This window comes from Ictalurus furcatus, chromosome 1 (assembly GCF_023375685.1).
Source record: "Ictalurus furcatus strain D&B chromosome 1, Billie_1.0, whole genome shotgun sequence".
NCBI lineage: Eukaryota > Metazoa > Chordata > Actinopteri > Siluriformes > Ictaluridae > Ictalurus > Ictalurus furcatus.
The window spans coordinates 13,920,425-13,941,932 of NC_071255.1; the positions used below are offsets into that span (position 1 = coordinate 13,920,425).

Consider the following 21,508-nt stretch of genomic DNA (forward strand, 5'->3'; position numbering starts at 1 on the left):
GCTTCAATCTCCGGGCGATTTCTCTCGTCTGTGCCCTTAAATAACACGTTTTGCACAAGTACAAATTAAAATCTGACAGCTCTCGATTTAATGGGTTTTGCAGACTACGGGTTAGATTTTCCCCTCAGCCCTATGGCGAATGGAGACTGTGTGAGCCACGTGTGCTTGGCTGCTCTGCACCATGCCGCTGGGAATGTGCCACTGCCTACAAGCTGACATCTGTCTTAAACACTGGCTACAAGATCCTGTACACAGACAACAGCCGAATCCAGACTAAATAATTACAGGACTCTTCCAAGATGGAGACGGTCATAACAGTGTCCATCCGCATACACCAGAGCCTAATAACAAGCTAAATACAAGATTCTATCAGTACCCAAGACAACTAAATAGAGTATAATATACTATATTAGAAGCAACTATATCTAAACTACTGTATATGAGAGTAATATGAGCATTTATTGCATAAGTGTATGCTCAAGAGAGAGCAATAGAACTTCTGAACAATATTCTCAAGTCACTGACAGCCAGTTTAAGGTCTGAACCATTATACCACTGTGGGGGAGCAGGCAGCACAGACCATTCAGGTGGTCTACAAATGAAATGCAGACTGGTCTGACCTTTCAGCAGGGCTGCTAACACGCCCCATATGTTCCATCATGGCTGTGTAGGAACAGTGGGGGGTTGACCAGGAGATTTATGAGATATAAATGCATGGGCCCACTAGCCAGGCCCATAACAATCAACACTGAAGCAGTGACATGATCCAAACATGTTCAGAAGCTAATAGAATCTGGAGACAAGGACACAGGTAAGACTCTGGGTTCGCACATTACTCCTGCCATGCTTCTGCTAGAACCATCTATAAAGTTGGCTTACAAGTATTCAACCAGATGGAAGAAGCTAAACAGATCCACACAGCCTAACATTAGAGTAAACCATTACGCAGCCTCAACCACATTCTGCACAGTCTCAATTACAGATGATTTATAAATACGTTTATAAATGGCCATTAGAATGCATTTAGGCTATAAAACCTAATATGATTGGCATATGGTGGCAAGAAGCCAAAAGTGAGTGTGTATACGTGTATATGTGTGTGTGTGTGTGTGTGTGTGTGTGTGTGTGTGTGTGTGTAGGAAATGGATAGGAACCTTGTGGGGACATTTGGCTGGTCCCCATTAGGAAATCTGCTTTTTTATTTTTATTATACAAAAACGGCATCCTTTATTTTACAAAACTGAAGAGCCAAAAGGTTCGGTTATCAAGGATAAGGTTAAGCATAGATAAAGGTCTAGCATGGCATTAATTACTTGCTTTAATTTATGTCAGTGGAAGGTCCTCACAAGGATAGTAAGCGAATCCTGTGTGTGTGTGTGTGTGTGTGTGTGTGTGTGTGAGAGAGAGAGAGAGAGAGAGAGAGAGAGAGAGAGAGAGACCCTGCCATATTTTTTTAATTATTGAAAAAAAGACTATAAACTAGAAAAATGGAGAGCTCAAACTAGCCATGGAGCAACTTTGCCACAAATCCTCATCATATGAAACCCACAAGGAATCAGAACATGACAGATTTCTTGCAACCACAATGAGACCCAGTATAATTCACACATACCTTACTGCATTATATTTAAGCAATATGCTGCATTTAAACAAAACGTTTTAATAGAAACAGCCCTCATACCTCAAATGGCTTAGTCAGCGTTTCAAGTCAATGGCTAGTCTTTATGATTGCAAGTGTTATAAAGACTTTAAGAGACCTTCCACATCCATTATTGTAGCAAACAGAGCATCATATTACTCACCTATGCAGGCATGGACCCTTACTGAGAGTTGTGTTCGTAGGATTATACTGTGCTTTTTGCCTCGCCTGAAAAAAGAAGGTAGAATGTGATTATACAAGAAATACAGTACACAGTAATGTGTTACAGTAATACAGTAATACAATTAATGGATAAAATGGATTATTGTATAAAATAATCCACATATATCTGTCCTGTATAAAAACAATTAAAAATATATATTTCCCAAATTCAGTGTACACTTATACCCATGAGGTTTTCTACAGACTTCAATCAGTCTTTTTTAATCCATACAAAATTCTATACTTTCCCACAGGCTAGTGAAATGCAAAGCTGGTTTAAATGACATATTATGATGAGGCATCCTCAGCAGTGCGCTCTTATGACTCCCAACTTATTCCTAACACATGCTTCCTGTTTGATCCATCATTAATGTTTGTATATCTACTTCCTAGTTTATCTTCTTTATTGGTGGGGTTTTTTTCTGAGCTCTGAGTAGAATTCTGAGTCACTGAGGTATCTATTTGAAGCCACTTGATTTACCTTTAATTTTTGTATATCTCTCCTGTAATTTGTGATGAATCCTTGATGAATAATATTTATTATATCTTTAACTACTAGAAACTAACCAATGAGCAATAAAAACCATCACAGTCAAACCATCCTGTGCATGTCAAATTACAATAACACCTCTGTCTAGTTCAGGATACCTGATTCCTTTTGTTACGAATGGTCTTATATTAGGGTCAGGTCTGGCTGAGCTACTCGCCTTGGGGGAATGTACCCATGTGTGGGCTTGAGTGTCAAATACATGACCTTATGACAGCTTGGACCCTGCTGATTTCCTATGACTTCTTTATTGCTGCTAAAAGAGACTCAGAGGGACAACACCAGGCAGACTGAGAATACTGAAGAAAGCTTTGACACTTGTGAAAACTAATATATATATATATATATATATATATATATATATATATATATATATATATATATATATATATATATATATATATATATGAACTGTGCTTCACTATACATAGAAATGATTTAAAGTAAAAACCAAATACCAAAATTGCACAGACATGAAGTGTTACCAATTACTGGCACATGATGCTCACTCTACAAAGTTCCATTGGAATTGTAATGAATTGAATTCAATATGGAAATCATTATTGCTGGGGGCATTACTGCACCACATTGACCTCAAATGAAGTTTCCACGGAAAATACAGTGTTGCAAAAGCAAACAAAGGCAGTATCAGATGAACATGGACAAGAAAGAGGATACTGGCACAAACGGAACAGGATACTACGAATCATTACTATATGCATATCAACATACATTCAGCTCTGCCACTGAAGGTTCACAGATTGGACCATTGAAGTTTCACAAAATTGTTGCATTATACAGGCTGTATACCAGGAAAGATGTCTGATACTCTGCTCGGCAGAATGCCAGAGGTGGCAAGGCTCAATTAAAAAGAATCCAGGGCTAGTCTTATCATTATGTTGCATCCTTATAAACAAAAACACTATCACACAGATAAATAGACCGAGATATACATAGACAGCGCATAATCACATAGTAAGTGGGAAGAAAATGCAATAAAATTACAAACAGAAAAACAGGACTCAAGCCTGTATGAATCCATAAGCACAGGCCGCACAGGCAGGGTATATCAGCATGGCCTTTCCTAAAGCAACATGGCACCAGTGTGTAATTTAATCCCTGTACTGTTGCAGCTAATCAGTAATTGGATCTATTTGGTAATGAACTTTGTGCTTCCCTATGCTTGCAACATTATCCCAGCTACTAACCAAAACCTGGGTCCTCACTGCCCTGCACAGTCATTATCAAATTAAACAGTGGGGTTTACAATATGCATGAGACACCCCAAGGAAATCATTATCATAAGTGAATGTTTAGAGCAAGAACTGAAGAGAATATGAGCTATGACTACTGAGAAAGTTGGAGGCATAGAGGTAACCAAAGGGTTACAATAAAACCTTCATCTACTGCACTGTTATCCAGAACCAGCTCTGTTTTATCCTTGAACTGCATGAACAGCAATTGCATGATCTTTGGGATATACTTCCCAAACAATCCCAATGCATGATGGAAATGGTTAGCAAAGTGTGATAAACAGTGTATCATCTACAGCCTTCCTTGCTTGTGGTTTAGTTGGACTGAATTTCCTTTCTTTAGCCAGATGACTCAGGATTTTTCCATTCTTTTAGCACATGCTTGTGCGAGTCGAATAACGCAGACACGCTTACTCTGTTCTATTGCAAGCCAAGCGCTCCTCCAACCTGAAATCCGTTCATGGCGAAGAGGAAAAAGAGTTTTGTTTTGAGGAGAACAAGATCAGTCCTGCTTATCCTTATCATCCAAAGATACTTCCTACTCAAAGCATAGAAAGAGCTGAAAGATGTTGTGTACTTTTATCTAGATATATCATGAAAGAATGCCATGTTAAACACAAACAAGCATTAGGGTAATTGTATGAACATGAATATCATATAGGTCTATCATTACATGGCTGATGGAGCAGAGCCTTGCTCCTGTATTGGCCATGACGCCAAGAGAAAATGTGCGGTGAGGAAAGAGCAGAGGCAAGCAGCAGCCTCTTGCCCCCGAGATAGCCACACACTACTTTTTATTTATACTCATAAACCTCCCTGGCTTAATCCAGGCCCCATGCGGTCTCTCCTGGTGTGTGTGGAGACTTGCCAGACAGCCTCTCTGCCCTGTCTTTTTTTTGACTAAGTATTACACTCCTGTTTATAGACATACATCATCTACGAAGTCCCACTGATAGAGGCAGAAAAAGCAAAAACCAGGGAAAGGGAAAAAGTACACAAGATGGTAGAAAAAGAGTGCGCAAGGTTTAGATGGCTAGCTTGCAGAATCGGCCCGTATTCAGAACCAACCATTTCCTCCTAATCAATGGTGGCCAATTTCAGTCCTGGAGGGCTGAAGTTTGGTGTCTTCACAGTTCAAAAACACCCGATCGAGTTCACTAGTTTATTACCAGGTTTAGTAGATGTGTTAGATCAGATTGTTCTGGACTCTTGATGCCTGCACAATAAATGGCAGACAAAAATGCCTCATGGAACGGAACTGACTGAGAAGGGATCATGTACAGTACCATACATACCATACAATGCTTGTGATGGCCAAAGCTGACAGATTTGATTTTTCTACATCACGTGGTAATACTAAAGTGTGGAGATGCCTGATGTTTGCTTATACACTACTTCCATCATAACACTCATAAATGGAAAGCTTATGTGGATTCTGTGTTGTATGATATGAATGTGGTTACATATAGACCATGAAGCGAAATTAGATTAATATACTGTAATATTTTATACAAATGTTTTATTCACATGGCAACACTAACCCAATCATATATAGGTCACTGACTCTATGTGAACATTTGATAATAATCTTGAAGCATCAATGCCAACAAGAATAACAGGCCAATACTGACACTCAGGCCATATAATACTGAAACCGTTACGGGCTGAGTTTCCCAACCACAGCAGGAAGATCAACGTTACATGGTAGAATAAGCATCGCATTGTACTACATTGTACTACACTCTCCCTTCCAGATAAGATGTTAAGGTGATCGTAATCAACTTTGTCCACGTATGTATTTTGTCCAGCTAGTGTGGCACCATTTTATGTAGACAATACTGATGTATGTATTCCCAACAATGTATGTTATGAGTATGGAAAACAAAATATCAGTTCATCTCCAATAATCAAGATTTGGACCTAGCTGGGGAAAAATTATAAAATCTTGGCAAGGGTGTATGGTAATACTGCATTCTGTATAACAAATTTTCTCTGTATCTCTCCTCGTTTCATCGTTTGCTAGTTTCCGCCCCACCAACAATCAATCCCCAGTCCCCAAGGTCACTGAGGACAGAATACAGCAATCGCATGGATGTACTCACAACCTCACTGTTTGTACACTTGCAGCCACTGCACCTTTGCCTGCATTTACTAAAACAATAATAGATGGATCCACCACCCCAGCTGAGCTCTGAGCACTGTTCTACCCGTCTATCCATGTAATCCACACAAATATTCAAAGCTTTCCCATTAAAGGAACTAGGCGTCTCTCCAGGGCCAGAGGCTAACCGATTCTGACGACAACTACTCCAGCAAACCAGCCAGGAAAAAAATAGCAGCAATTTAAGAGGTAAAGGAAAAAAAGGAAAAGAAAGGGAAGCGGAATAGAGAGATTCTGCTATTATTCATTAATTTCCAGAGTTTTATCTCAGGAGACAAGGAGACTGAGAGTGATTCTCTGGAATGTGCTGAAGTTTTGCCAATACTAAGGTCAACATTAACAACGATGCAGAATTGGAGATGGAGCCCTGAGTCACAATTGCTTATAGATCTCCTCCATGACACTGTGGTGTGGTAGTGATTATGGCCACTAACCCACTTTGACATGGATATATCCACTTTGCAGAATGAGGCGTCAGAGGATCTTTCCTTAATCAGGTCCCAAAATGACTACATATGACTGAGGCACCTGTGGAATGCAACTTGTGAACTGTATCCGTTACCCGCAATCCTCACCGAAAAAAAGAGCTCTCGTTTTCAGGAAAACAACTCGAGCTTGGGATTTATGAAACATTTATTAAAAATCGTCATTGTTCTTAAGCAGAAATATGTTTTCACTCTACGTACTACTTTTACTACAGAAATACTGCTGTCCTAATTCAGAACCACATTGCATGAGATAGCAGCTGGAAGACAGAAAAGGTCAAAGTGGTCTGATTTAACTGCATAGTTCGTTCATATTTTAAACTCAGTAATCATAGAACACAACAGCAGTAAATGGTGGGGGCTGTAAACTTGAGCTTATCCAGGCCATAAAAGCACTGTGTGCTGAATTACCCTGTTATTAACAGTAATGCAGTCCTCCTCTCCTCTCTACAGCCCACTCAGACACTCTGCATGGGTCTAGAGAGAGACAGAAAGAGCGAGAGGTAGAGGGAGAGAGAGAGAGAGAAGAGTTGGCACTGCCCTGCCTCTGCTAAATGAGCGCAGAGGTGGTTGAATTCTGCCTCTTCTCTAGGCTCCAGTACTTCCATTTACTCTCAATGTCTTTGGTTCCAATCGACAAACTGACATTGAGTCTGGTCCAGTGAAAACACACTGGCATTGGACAGGGCCGGCCTCTACGTTTACATAAATATATCTACAAATACCTGTGGTCTTGTTGAATAACGGACTCACTTGCCAACAGCCAGTCTGACATCAACAGTGGTGGATGGATCCTGGGGGCTGTGTCAACTCAGTGGTTAGAAAAGATAACTGGGAGCATCTAATAAAATGGTCCAAAGACTGCATTTGTATTCTATATGCTGTGCTGTTTATGACTATTTGTACCAAAGTTACTCTTCTGGCCTGTGCACTATAGTTGCCTGTTAGCTAGATACAAAAAGATCTGTGGCTTTACTTCAAGGGTTAAACGGCCATTTAAAACCACGATTAAGGTTTAAGATAAGCGTCCTCTCTGGGAATTCATTAACTGATGTGATTACATTCGAGCCATACCAGGCTCCTTTATGTGCGGATATGGCATCACCTTAACTCTTGCTGATCAAGCCAAGGTATTTTCAGAGTCATGGGATGAAAGACTGCCATGTAAAATCTGTGGTACGACATGAAGGTGCCTTGAGATTGTTAGGCCTTTCTGATAGCCTTTGCAGAAAGGTTTCATAATGTCTAAAGAGAGCATTGGACAAGAGTATTTTAGCAGTTGGGCTTGATGTAAGCCACAGGGCAGGTATGCAGACTAAACTGAAGATTTTTGCTTATGGTTATACCAGGACGACTGACATCAAATAAGCAACAAATGTGCCACTGCACCTTTGAGCCTTCGAATGATTTCATTGAATCCTATTTTTTGTATAGCACTTTTAACAATATATACTCAGACAGAAACCTGAGATAACATGAAAAAGAAACTTTGAGATGAACCCGACTCAAAAGGGAGCCTGGATTGTGAGATTATAAATCATTACTCTTTTACTCGTCTACAAACAAAAAGTCAAAAGTCTACTATAAAGTCAAACAGCGCTAGATGTTTTGAGCATATTGTGAATAAATGTCATGGCATAAGCACATGAAAATCTTTAAGATTTTCAGCAGTTCACAGGTACAAGTCTATTCAGACTTATGAAATGTTCTGGAAGGGGAACAAGTATCTGTATCATCTTCACCCTATCATGCATATGCTACAGAAAAGTTCAGGTCTTTCTGCCGCTAAATGTTTAATATACTGTAAAGGTCAAGGCAAGTTATTACTTCAGTCACTTGACATGAACCAGGTTGGCTCTATCATTAAAGATCTCGATCATTCCTAATAGAACCGAATTAGCCAGTGAAGTTCAGTGAGCAGGAAATGAATACAGATCCTTGTGGCTAGAGATTTGAAAATCTTGCTGAAAAACAATGATCACATTGTCGTGACCCCTGTCCCAGGGTCCATGTATACCTCAGAGCCTTCACATACAATCAGAGATCTGATTACCATACTGTAACGGCTCACAGATCAGACCAAAACTCTTGAGTGATTTATTACAGAGCAGAGAATTCAAATACCTCATGCTTAACATCTACTGTAATATTAAACCCAATGTAATAACGTGTAAAACCAAACTCCGGTTTTCTATGGGTGTCTTCCAAGGATTCTTTTTCATGAATAGTTGATACAATGCTGGGATGTTAGGAATGTTATTTAACAGTTTGGAACTCATTATGGGCCTTGACTTGTAATAAGAAGGCTTTGTGTGCATTAAAATGTAATGCTTTAGATAATGTTGAATAGACTAATGAATTATTCAGTACTTAAATACAGTTCGTTATAAAATAAACTGCCGACTTCTGGAAACACTTTGCTGGCCAATGATTACCCTGGCCCAAAGAGAGAATCGAAACCTTAAATAGGAATGCAAAATATTACAACATTTTTCCCCAAACATATGTTATACGTTATAGAATATGCTATGGATAACTTGGTCAAAACAAAACAGGACCCCAGTGCTTACCCTCCGTCCTCCTGGAAGCCCTCCAGCTCATCTTTCTGCTCTGCCAGAGTAGAATCCAGATCCAGGTAGCTTCCATTATGAGACAGCTGCAGAGCACAGTCATCGAGCTGCAGGAAGGAAAAATGCACATACATTCCATAAGATTTTTCCATAAGCCATTTCTGTACAAGATCGTGGTCAAATACGTGCCTTTAAAGAAGCAAAAGAATTATATTACTACAGCAGAGATGCAAAAGCCTCTGTAGCTATGAGGACGAAATGATCTTGTCAGTTTATAACCTTGTAATTAATGTAACTGTTTTATAAGGAAAACTCTGTAAAAACATTTTATAACAAAACAGTGTCATAAAATTTGGCATGTGACATTTGCTCTATAAGTGGAATGCTTTTATGGTCAGGGTCATGTTTCATCTGAATTGCACACTGTCAGTGATTGGACAGTATGCATGTTGTCTTGTGTCTTCAACGTTCAGATCTCTAGGAACTCCAACTCCCAGAATCACCAATCCCAGGCTCTCCTATAACTGCTCAAGATCTCCAGCTCTCTTCTGTAGCTGATTCAGCACTCCATATGCACACACACACACATACACACTCACACACACACACACCATATGCAGCGTTTGTGCCACTCTAGCTTTAGTCCATGGGGTTTAGTTTCATGTGTTTGCTATTGTCTCTTGGTTTTTGTTCTTTGGTCCTTTTGATTAGTTGTATTGGTTCAGTTCTATATTGTTTTTTGTCTTATTTTATTTGAGGTTTTTTTTAGTATATTATTTGAGGTTTTTCTCTGTTGTTGGTGTTTTTGTTAGTTTGTTTCATTTTCCTCATGTTTGCTTTTTGGCAATTAGGCATTACTTTTGTTTTAACTTGTAGTCATCTCCAAATGCTTTCTAAAAATCTCAAATCTTGTCTGTACAGTGTGTAAAGATGAGCAAGGGAAAAGAAATATTGTTATTTGTTATTAAATATTATGCCAGCTCCATTTAATAACCAAATACATTAGCAGTCAAAAGATTTGAACTAAACTTTTTTTTTTTTTTTTTTTTACAGTTTACCCATTATTGGCAATTAAATGAAGAATTTATGGTCTTCAATCAAATATCTAAATCTTCATATTTAAGGACTTATTCAGTGCAAACTGAGTTAATTAATTCTCAAAAATGAGAAATGGCAAAGCCTTCATTGGAGAACTGGTTAATGTAAGTCTATATTTTAGATATAGTTGACTGCAAATACTAGACATTATTTGTACCAACCATAAGACAAAATATATGTTGTCTGCTCATTAAAGTGATCGAGATGAGCCTTTTCAGATATAGATTTATTTAAATAAATTAAATTGAAATCAATTAAATAAATCTAGTTCTATCTAAGCATGTTTGCCTCGCACCTCCAGGGTTGGGGGGTCAATTCCCGGATCCACCCTGTGTGTACAGAGTTTGCATGTTCTCCTCGTGCTTCGGGGGTACTCCGGGTTTCCTTCCCCAATCCAAAGACATGTTGTAGGCTGACTGGCATCTCTAAATTGCCGGTAGAATGTGAATGGGTGTGTGAATATGTCTGTGATTGTGCCCTGCAATGGACTGGTATCCCATCCATGGTGCCCCGTGCCTTGTGTTCTGAGTCCCCTGGGATAGGCTCCAGGATCCCCCCAACCCTGTGTAGGATAAGTGGTACAGAAAATGGATGAATGGATGGATGGATGGATAGGTCTATCTAAAACAATAAAATAAAAACTTACAAACATGTCATGATTTCACCTATACTTATTTCTTCTTAGATTTTCTAATTCTAGATTATATAACTTCAATCAGTTTCTTGAATATGAATACTGGGTATTCAAAACTTTTGACTGGCAATGTTTCTCCGGCTGTTGTTTCACTAACCTCACTCAGTAAATATTTAGTTATCCTAGTAGCTAAGCTGTCATCACTTCGCTGGCTTCACAGCGCTCTCTTTAACTAACTAAGCCTCATGTATAAATAATTTATCACATGTGATGGGAGTGTTGTGAGACATCAAATCAGGTTTGTTCTCATGAGGTCTGCTCTTAAGCTCTACCGGGCCCCTGCTGGAGGCAGGTCTGTTTGTTGACACTCAATTACAGTGCAATGATAGGATTTGAAGCCTCCCAGGGGGCTTGAGTTAGAGTGCAGTGTGATCTGTCAATCAACAAGTCAGCCAGGTCAGCCCCAATTTTAAACATGCTAATTATACACACACATGCACAGTTCAAGCCCCAACCTTCCCTGGCTTGAACAAGCCTGCTGGTTGTCCGAGCAAAGCCCAGCCCCAGGGACGGGTATGAATATCCTCAACGTGCTGGTAATATGTGGAGTTTATTTAAGCTAACATGTCTAGAATACCTCAGAGGTCATATCGCAAAGGTCCAGGTTCTGACCTATATGCAGCCTTTAATTCTGGTGTGTCATGCTTAAAAACACTTGTTGGAGTTTGCATTTGAGCTGTTATTAAAAAATGACGTTATGCCAACCTTATCTTCAGTCCAGTTGACTTTCCAGATGACCTTTCAATCAGACAATGGAATGTCTAGATATTAGGAGATAAAAAGTGCAGTCTGGGCCATCTCTCATAACACAAACTCATTAGAGCAGGTTCTGGATCATTTTACGTAAAACTATCTATCTATAACACTAAACGACAATAACAATTTTAAGATGTCCAAGACTGACTTCAGTCCGGCGCTGTGTAAGAACATAGTTCACCGTGTGTCTGTCCGTAAGGCACTGATGTAGATTGTCTTAAGGAACAGAATGTGAGCTTCATGGTAATAGGATTAACAGCTATATTCCTCAGAGTGCTGGCCAAAACCTTGTCACTCCTGAGCAAATCAACATCAAAACAGAAGGGGCTAGAAAGCAAGTGCAGCAAATTTTATATTTAAATTTCTTTATGTATATATGTTCACTGTAAAAATCCAATTCAAATAGCAAAGTTTTTCATTCTCTTGTGAAAGTCGAAGTAAAAAAATGTACTGTACTAAATTGTCATTACCAGAGTACAGTCTTGTACCTGATTAGTCAGAAGGTATTGTTACATTTTCTATCAGCCCATCTCTGACACCAGTCCAGTCATTCCATCTCAAGTGGTCTAATGCAGTCTGCTCAACTGTTTTTAATCTTTCTATTAAATTTTTTTGAGTGATTATCTCTGTGTATTGTCATTGCATTATTTTACTTGGTTTAACTACGATGGCCATCGTGTCCTGGCACACAGTAAATTTTGGTTATACAGCTATTTACGGACACCTCAATATCTGAGCTCTGGATGTGCCTAGCTCCTTAGCAGAAAAAACTGATCTCTAGAGCACATTACAAGGTATAGGTACGCATATAAACATTTTGCACATTCATGTTCCTTAGACTTAGAACTTAAGTCCAAATGTAACGCTCAAGACTGCTCACAGTTCCACTTTTAGAGTCAATTTATAATGAGAAGTGTTCAAGTTGCAGTCTTAATTTTTTAAGGGGTACCTGGACAAGTATAGTGTGAATTTTTCAGGTTTGAGACCTCTCTTATTTAATGGGGGGTGAGAAAGTACATTAAAAAAATATCTAGAGGGGATCCAGATACAAATCTGAAATTTTCACAGAAATAAGTCCTCTACAGTAGCATTCTGCTGTAAAAATTGTGGGTTTGAGATTGGAGGTAAACTCCAAACCGCCTTATCATGTTGGTACAGATGTACATTTGGTATGTGTGAATAGATTTTATCCAAATACGGAAGTACAGTGTTTAGTTGGGTGTTTTACAAATGAACAGTGTCATAAATAGAGCTGTGGTGTTGTTTCTCCTGTGATAAAAGCATTACGTGACTACAGGTCAGAAGCTCTTGTAATCTGCTCTAGAGATCAGTTTTTGTTCCAAGAAGCTAGGCCCATCCTGGTCTGAAATATTGAGGTTTCCGTAAACAGCTGTATGCCCAAAATTTGTTGTGTGCCAGGACACAAAGTTAGTAGTTAAACCAGTAGTAGTTAAATGGTGATTACATTTTCATCAAAATAATTTTTCAAAATATTTTTATCAAAATTTTTTTTTAAATGGTCAAACAACCTGCATTGCAATTATTGGACCACTTGAAATAGAATAACCCTAATGTACTCATTCTAATACGCTATAATTTCCATTATAACTCGTTCACAGGAACTTACACGACAGACGCGCCACGTATTTTACAATAATAATAAACAAACTCATAAACGTGTTATTTAATAAAGAAAATCATTAACATGGTGACTCTTTGTCTACGCAGATGTTCATTTAACATTAAAGAAGAGTTTTGAGGATAGGTTCTTTGTGCTTTATGATTTCTTGGTAACATGATAAACTTCAAGAAAAATATCAAGAAACAAACTATATTATAATGTAAGTGGTAACAGGAACTAACTTGTCTTGCAGACATTCCATAACATTAAATGTAATTATAAATGCATGATGTCATTCTTTTATTAAAAAAAATATTTGTCATGGTTGCTAAATTGCTGCGGTATAAGAGGAATGAAATGTGCTGATATTGGAAAACCATCAACTTCAGGGTGGCAATGGGCTGCATTACATGATCGCATGATTTTTTTTTCCTATAACAGAACGCCCTGTTGTGGTTATTTATTGTATTTTGTACAGAGTGCAGAAACCGGTAGCTCAGGTAAAGAATGATCGAAGGGTGCTACTTTCTTATTTGAATTTAGAATATTTTGGCGGGCAAGGTCATTAAAGCAAACAAATGTAAAACAAGCCCTAACCTCAGCTGCATTTCTGCTGCTCTGATGTGGTTCAGCATCCTGCTGCACTAATTATAGTAACTTAATTAAAAGAAGAGAGAGGATGCTAACTGGTAAAGCCATTAAAAAAGCTTTGATGCCTACAGTAACTAGGTCTATCTGTGAGAACTAAGTGGTGCTGAGACTCTGCATCACATCTGAGCATGACAGTGTTTTACTGTCTTGTTTTTTTTGTTTGGTTTTTTTTTGCTACAAAGAGAGCACCCCAGAACTCCCATTCTGCAGTTGTCACAGAATGAATGTTCTGATCATAGTGCAGATGCAGGTGAAGGCATTGACCAAAAGAAGGACTCCTGAATAAATTACAGTACGGAAGCTGAAAGGACAGGAAATCCAGATGTATGCGCCAAAGTTAGTCCAACTATATTTAAAAGCCCATGAACGGGCATGCCTGAAAGAGGTAGGGAACGGGTGTGGCATGAAAATGAGCATTTAAGAAGAGAAAACAGAGACAAATGGCAAGCTCATTCACCCCATCGCTCAGCTCAGCAGTCTCTGTAGACTTGTTTACATTACAGACTAAAGTCCCTAAACTTTAAAACATTTCTACATTTGACACCTACGTGTTTGCTGTAAGAAATATAAATTGTAGACAACAGTTTACAATTAACAACAGTCTTTGAGAAACCTGAACTGCCATTAAATTAAAGAATAGGACTATAAAGTTTCTGTTAATAGTGTTAACAAGTAGCCGGATGCTAATGTACTGTACAGTATGTGTTACGCCCTTACATTAGGTCCTGAGACTGAAGTGTTGCACTTCCTTCTCCTGCCAAGACACCCATGCTTGTATTTACAACTTGATGAGTCCAACAAAACTGGCTGCTTCCTCATGCCTTGGCAAAGTCATTTAGTAGGGAAAAAACCCAGCCACCTAATCTTTTTTCCCTTTTTTCTTCCTGGAGAATCCAGCTGTGCTCCATCGGTCGCAGACTGACCCAAATATTTCAGCGGTGGAAACCCAACGCAGGTAGTTTAGATTACCAAACAGGCCCAGAATGAACCTGGGAAAGTGATAAGCATCAGTCTGTGAGTCAGTCATGGAGTTTCACACTGCTGCTACAACTGAGGTTTAGCTCTGCTTGATCGGTCAGAACAGTGTCAGAACAGTGGGATCTGTCAGAACAGAGTCAAACCGAGGGTCAATCAAAAGAAATCCGCAAAAGTCTCAACCAGACTCTCCATATGACTGTCACAGCAGCTAAAGCCAGGATCTGTATTGTGTGTGAAACAATTATGTTTATACAACTTTTATTTGTTCAACTCATACTGTGCTTACTTTGGATAGTGTTTATCTAAATCTCTTAAAAAGACTCTGGAAGATTTGTCTGGTTCAATTTAACCACTTAAATGATATATGATTTAATCTAAACACATTCGCCGCTGTTCACACTGACACCTCACACATTTTTACATCTGGAGAGATGCCATTGATGGTCTTGAAAGAGTTCGAAGGAAAGGCTAACATATTAATCTGAAAGCAAACAACAGAAAGTGCAGTGCGTAAAATCAAAATATACCCATTAACACAACCACTCCTGAGTCCTTTGGGAATATACAGCTTCCTGGTGAAAGCAAACAGTCCAGTCCGTGGTAGACCAGTGGTAGGTGGGACACTCCCGTCCTTCCCCTCCCTGTGATATTGCAGATATGAATTTGACCATGTCTAAAATGGTCTTGCAACATAAAACATTCTTGTCACACATTACTAGAAACACACAGATCCGTGAATGAGCTGCTAATCTGAGCACCTGGATTCATGGAGGCGATGATGTGTCCCCACCCAGATTGTGACCTCGCGACCTTGTGGCTAGGAGACTGAAGCTGAGGGCCAGACCTGGCCTTTTCCCTCCAACCACAGAGCAGAGCCTGAGGCCGGGACACACTAAAAATAAAAAGCTCACTGGGAACCAAGACTACCCTCCAAATCCACATGCTCAATCTCATCCTCAATTTAATCTCTAAGCAGGGCTTTTGCAAACATGAAGGCAAAATAAACCACAGCATGCGTTTGAAAGTATACTGTATAATTTCTTACTTTCTTTCTTTCCTTTTTTTTTTTTTTTACTTTTAGACACTTAAAATCTAGTAGAAATCTTTTCTGTCTGTCCACTACAAAGTCTACTCATTATTAAATCACTGCACAGGGACACTCAGCCCCTTCTTTGTTAAGGATCAGCTGTTGGCTCTCGTGTTGGATTTGGAACAAACACCTGTAGACATATAATCACTATCCTCACTTTTTACAGCTTCAGAAATATAGAAGCGTGACTCTACATCAAAAGCAGAGCTAAACAGAAGGATATTTTATCATTGCTAAATTAGTCGAAAGCAGACATAGTCATCTCGCCTTGCACATTAACACAAAAGACAAGCTCGTCTCTTGTTCGCTGGTTATAATAGGGCCTGCGGTGTCCATCCAAACATGAAGTGCACAATTAGCAATCTCATTAAAATGCACAAGTGGTGTGGAAGGGACCACAAGAGCAATCTTCCACCCCTCAAAGGGACATGCTACAGAGAGGCCTTCGCATGAAGCCCTGAGAGCTCTCAGGGTGGATGTTTTTCTGCAGACAGCGGCGAAAAGTGTAGAGAAAAAATGCCGCAGAGCTGCAAAACCTCAACTCTACATAACAATGTCTAAGGCTAATCCAGACTGCAGCCACAGACATGAAGGCCTAGCCTATATTTTACAGCATTTAACATAACTTCTCATTACAGCACTCTGTAATTTCGGTGAAATTCATGTGCAGACAGAAAAGGCTTCCTGAAAAGAAAAAAAAAAAGCCTCAGTGAAAGGCTGTATTCAATAAAAGATTCTATGTGTGTGCATGTGTGTTAAATCTCACACGTGGAAAAATATAATACACTGTGCTGAGAAAGACAATTATTATTAACCTGATTATAGTAATTATCTTATTATACTTGGCTGAATAGGGGGCCACTTCTGAAGCCGCTTTCCATTTAACAAGCAAATTAATGTTGCTCCCAGACCTTGTCAGTTCATTAACTGACCAAAACAGTTCCGCAGCCCACATTATATATGGGTGAGTTCATTCTAGCAGCTTACCAATTCATCACCCTTCCTCTCACCTCACAGTAACATTAGGAAGCAATAACTTAACAAACAGTGTCCAGGCACTCCTTCTTTACGCAAATCACCTGCACTGGGAAGCAGTTATCTTCACACTTTGAATTGAACCATTCTTTTCTTCCACCTTTCCTTTTCACACACCCATAACACTTTAACATATAGTGGACCAACACAGTTTGAATGTGTCATCTGAGGAGTGGGCTATTTCATAAAACACCACCTGGGACACCCCTGACTTTGACCATGATAGTAACAGAGCCTCTCATTTTACAAAGTATTCTTTGGTACATGCTATATAGGAAGTGCTTTGTTGCTAAAACACACAATGGGCAGTATATTGGATGTAAAGCTATACCTATAGTGAACAGAGAGAAAAAAAACTACCTCAGGGTCATGTACTTGCTACTGTAATTAAACCCCTAAGCAAACTTTCTGTGTCATGGAAAACACTGAACAGTAAAAAATAACGGCCATGTAGCTATACACTCTCAAGAGAAGACAGCAAACAAACATGGCAACCATAGATTGTTTTCAGATCGACAAGGCCAAATGGTTCACTGACAAGCAGATGCTAAATGCTTAGATATCATCTGAGTTCATAACATCGGCCTGCCTGGGCACCGCAGACCTTTTTCCCCTGCAATGCTCTGCTTTGTGTTAGCTGCGTGAGTCTCTATGATGAGTGCTCAACTGCAGAGGATTGAGGATAGAAAATTGGTTCTTTTACCATGTTTGGTTTGGGATGGTGCATTCCTTGCTGTTGCCAGTCTCTCATCGTTAGCAATTAGCAGAAGAAATGTTGAATTAGGAGACTACTGGGTAGCCAAATGAGTCAGATCCTAGTTGTAGTCAGAAAGAACAGAAGAGGCTTAAGAAGGCATCATATGGTCTTTGGGTAACAGGATAAAAGGATCCTGTATAATCAGGTTTGCTGCAAGATCTTATGTATACTTGGCAAGTGTTCAATCAAGATTAAAGTTCAATACTTATTTATCAAACTAGCAGTCTATAGTAGCCAGATATGCTCTTCCAGGAAACTATCGATAGGGTTAAGTCAATATATAGCATCTACAGCACCATGAATCTGCCAGTGATGCCTTAATTCTTAAGACCAATGCCAAACCAAGATGACAGAGGATATGATTGGCTTTGGAACGCACTTCTGAACTGAACACGGGGCCCAAGCAGAGCTGAACATTCTCTCTCAGCAGCTCTGGAGGCTGGAGATAAATGAACACAGGTGCTTGGCATGAATGCGTAAAATATAAACATATCAGCTATGTGGAGCATGCAAAGTCCCATAATCAAATAGTCCTCTAGTGATATACCGTACTTAGACTTTCCTCTCAGAGCCATCTGGATAGTTGTTAATGGTGTGTTTGCCTCAGAAATGAAGAGGTAGACTACAATTAGGCAATGATCACCAATTGGTATAAGGACATGAAATGCATATACGTTTTTAAAAATGACATCATAACCAAGACTTAGTGGGAAATATAAAGTACTGCAATGGGGACATTTCCCAAGTATGACTTTTTTCTCTGAAAACAGTTTTCTGTGGATTTTAGTGTATACGACCGAAGCATACTGGCCAGGCTAGATGCACCATGTCTGTTTTATCAGAGATTGTGTGTCTATGTCGGTTTCCTCTGGGTTCTCCAGTTTCCTCCCACCTCCCCAAAAATGCCAGTGGAAAAATCAAGCACTCTAAATTGCCCGAAAGTGTGAACGCATGTGTGTGAATGATCCCTTGTGATGGTCTGGCGTTCCATCAAGGGTGTATTCCTGCATCACGGCCATCATTCGATTTGCCTCTTAACTCGAGGAAACCTATCTGATCAAAGCACAAGTAGGTAGAAGTGTTCATTGGACAGCCTGTGAAGTTAAGAGTTTCAAGAAGAATTCTGCTCAGAGACAATGAGCTGTCCCCAGAAATTGGGTTAAGAGGACAAGATATGAAATGACATGTAACATCATAGCTGGAAAATAGTATATGCATGAAGATTCCAACTGTCTTACATGGCAATAAGAGATAGCAGGGGGGGGGGAAACGTTTCATTTGGAACTTTACCACTGTTGTAGTCGTGACTGACTTGATACGCTACATTTCTGCTGGAAAATAGTTTTGCACCATATCTCAGGTTGGTACACCAGCAAAGGAATGCCAGTCTACTCCACAGCACAGCAACTGTAAGTCTCTATTACAATAGATATGTTATGAAGATCATTCCACTTTGGGTATTATTTAGAACACGCAATTTGCATAATAGGAAGTGTTTCATTAAGATAGACAGTGAGTGTCTCTACAGTTAGAGGACAGTGCAAGAACTTCCCATTTCAATGCTGTGTTCTTTTTTAAGGATATATCAATGCTGACATTCAAATGTAGAGCCAAAGTGATGCTGTATAATGACTGTAAACGGTTCAGTTGTAGTAGGGTGTATGTCAATCACCTAGTAACGTATATCAGTCTAACAACCTGGACAGCATTAATAGAGTCAATGACAGCTGGAGATTCCTGAGCGTATGGACATCACATACTTCTACCACCCAAGCATGGCCCTCAGCTGCCAAGCATTCCACATGGCCACAACAGCACCACTCCTAAACCCAGCTCACGAAATAATGCTTTGTTTATGTGCTGAAAACGGTCTAAAATGAGGCTGCAGTCAGAGAGTGGTTTGGATAAGAGCAGAGGTATTCTTATGTGTGCCGAGTCCTTGGGCTATTTTGATACATTTATTCCAGGTAGTACATCCTGTAAGGATACCCAAAACAATGGAATGCTACACATATCTATGATAGGAGTTTGCCCAATCCCACTATGGATTAGCACATCCCAATGAACAACCTTTAATGGAGCAAACAATGATATATTTGGTAAGAGCAGGAACAGCGAAGCACTTCAATAACAACTGGTGTGTGGTCATGACTCGTGCATGAGTCCAGTGATGGATGAGAGCTGCACAATGTACTGTTAATAGTTCATGTCTAGTTCATGCATGTGATATTGATATTCACCCTGAAATTCGCATATGCGTCCAATATAAAAACTTTTCCTATTAAATACTTTCAGATGAACCTTTCTTTCCTGGTTAGTGTTTCTGTGGGTTTTTGATGAATCATGGCATCTAAATAAATAAATAAATAAATATATAAATATATAAATAAATAAATAATCTTAGCCCAAATCTTTAATCCTGTCTCATCAAGTGTTGTGTTGTGTTACTGTAGCTATTGCAATGTGAAGCCTGTTGTAATATCTCTATAATGGCAATGTGATATCCAGGATATCTGACAGATTCAGACTGCAGCATCATGTGCTGCCTCTGCAGTATTCTCTCCATCAGCAACTTCAGCAGTGTTGATTCCTACACATTATTTCTCCCATCTTCTCTCTCTCTCTCTCTGGTTTATTTTTGTATTTGTTTTTTTTGGAGTCCTCTAATCAGAGATTATGCTCAGGCTGCGATCAGTTCGCACTGAGAGCAAACAGATGCTCTGGCCGTGCGTGTGATTACCTTTTGCGGCGCTTTGAGGAGTCTGTGCACTCCGGCGAGCTGGTTGATGAGCGGTATGTCCTCTCTGAAGGTGAAGAGCGGTGGTCGAGTAGGCTCCGGGAAATTGGTGCTGTTGAACGGATCGGTGTCGTCTAGAAACTGCACCCTGCACACAAACGTAGCCATGGTAGCCTACATCCATGCAAGGAAGCTTAGGAGTAAGTCCGCAAGTAAAGAGCCGCCAGGGAGAGGGGAGAGGGAGGGGGGTGAAGTCTGCGTCGCAGTGCGCCTTTATATTATAGCGGCTTGCAATAGGAAAGCATGAGTCGGCACGCGCTGTCAGTTCGCCGCGAGCTTCGCGCACCGTCTCGTCATAAGTGCCGCAGGGATGAATCCGCTATAAAAAAAATGTAAATAAATCAAAACAGAAGAACTAGATATTAAATATCACGACCCTCCGTGCTCCCTTTGGGTCTCCTTAAGTGCAAGGAATGGTTCAGGGTCCCGCGAGAAGCGGGGTGTCCGAGGACATAGCGCTGAGACGAGGTGCGGAGGAGGACAGAGACGCAGCGAGTCTGCGGAGGAGAACTGCTGAAGTTTGTGACTCCGTCCGGCTCAGGCCATCCAGCGCAGTCACCGCAGTACACTGAGCCCGGGCGCCCCCTAGTGGCTGTTCGGGATATTAATGTCGTAGCACCATTCTCTCTCTCTCTCTCTCTCTCTCTCTCTCTCTCTCTCTCTCTCTCTCTCTCTCTCTCTCTCTCTCTCTCTCTCTCTCTCTCTCTCGGAGTTTTTAAAATGAATTCAAATTTCGCTTCCAACATCAGCCTGACGCAGAGGAGGTATTTTGTACCGCGCATGCGCGTTGCTTTTCCTATTCCCCCCATTTTTTAAAAAAAATATTATATCCCACAAGAGTAAACGGTATTTGAGTCACATTTAATTTACAACATTAATGCTGCCAGACAAAATGTCCTACACAAAATTCATTAAAAAAAAGAGAAATAGATAAAAACACATTACATGTTTTCAGTGCTTTTTTTTGTTTGTTTTGTTTTTAGTTTGTTCCAGAAGGTTTATGTAGCTTATAATGCAAAGTCATTAATAAAAATGTAGTAAATTTGGTTTACAAAGAGACTATTTCTTTTGGTGTATATGGTATTTACCTAATAAAATAAGCAGCTGCACAATGTATTGTTGTTGACGTTCCAAAATGTCATTTTGAAAATTAA

General features: G+C 39.7%; 1 protein-coding gene across 2 annotated transcripts in view; it reads right to left on the reverse strand.

Moving 5' to 3' along the window:
- The window catches only part of fhod3b (formin homology 2 domain containing 3b), a 126,401-nt gene extending 105,569 nt beyond the window's left edge, over nt 1–20,832 (reverse strand). For both annotated transcript variants that reach the window (XM_053627418.1, XM_053627427.1), the window contains exons 1-3: nt 20,298–20,832; nt 8,878–8,984; nt 1,803–1,867 (exon numbers count right to left, since the gene is read on the reverse strand). In XM_053627418.1, coding sequence (XP_053483393.1) covers nt 1,803–1,867; nt 8,878–8,984; nt 20,298–20,462 — 337 coding nt within the window. In that variant the 5' untranslated portion in view covers nt 20,463–20,832. The remainder of the gene's footprint in view (nt 1–1,802; nt 1,868–8,877; nt 8,985–20,297) is intronic.
- Nucleotides 20,833–21,508: the final 676 nt, after the last annotated feature.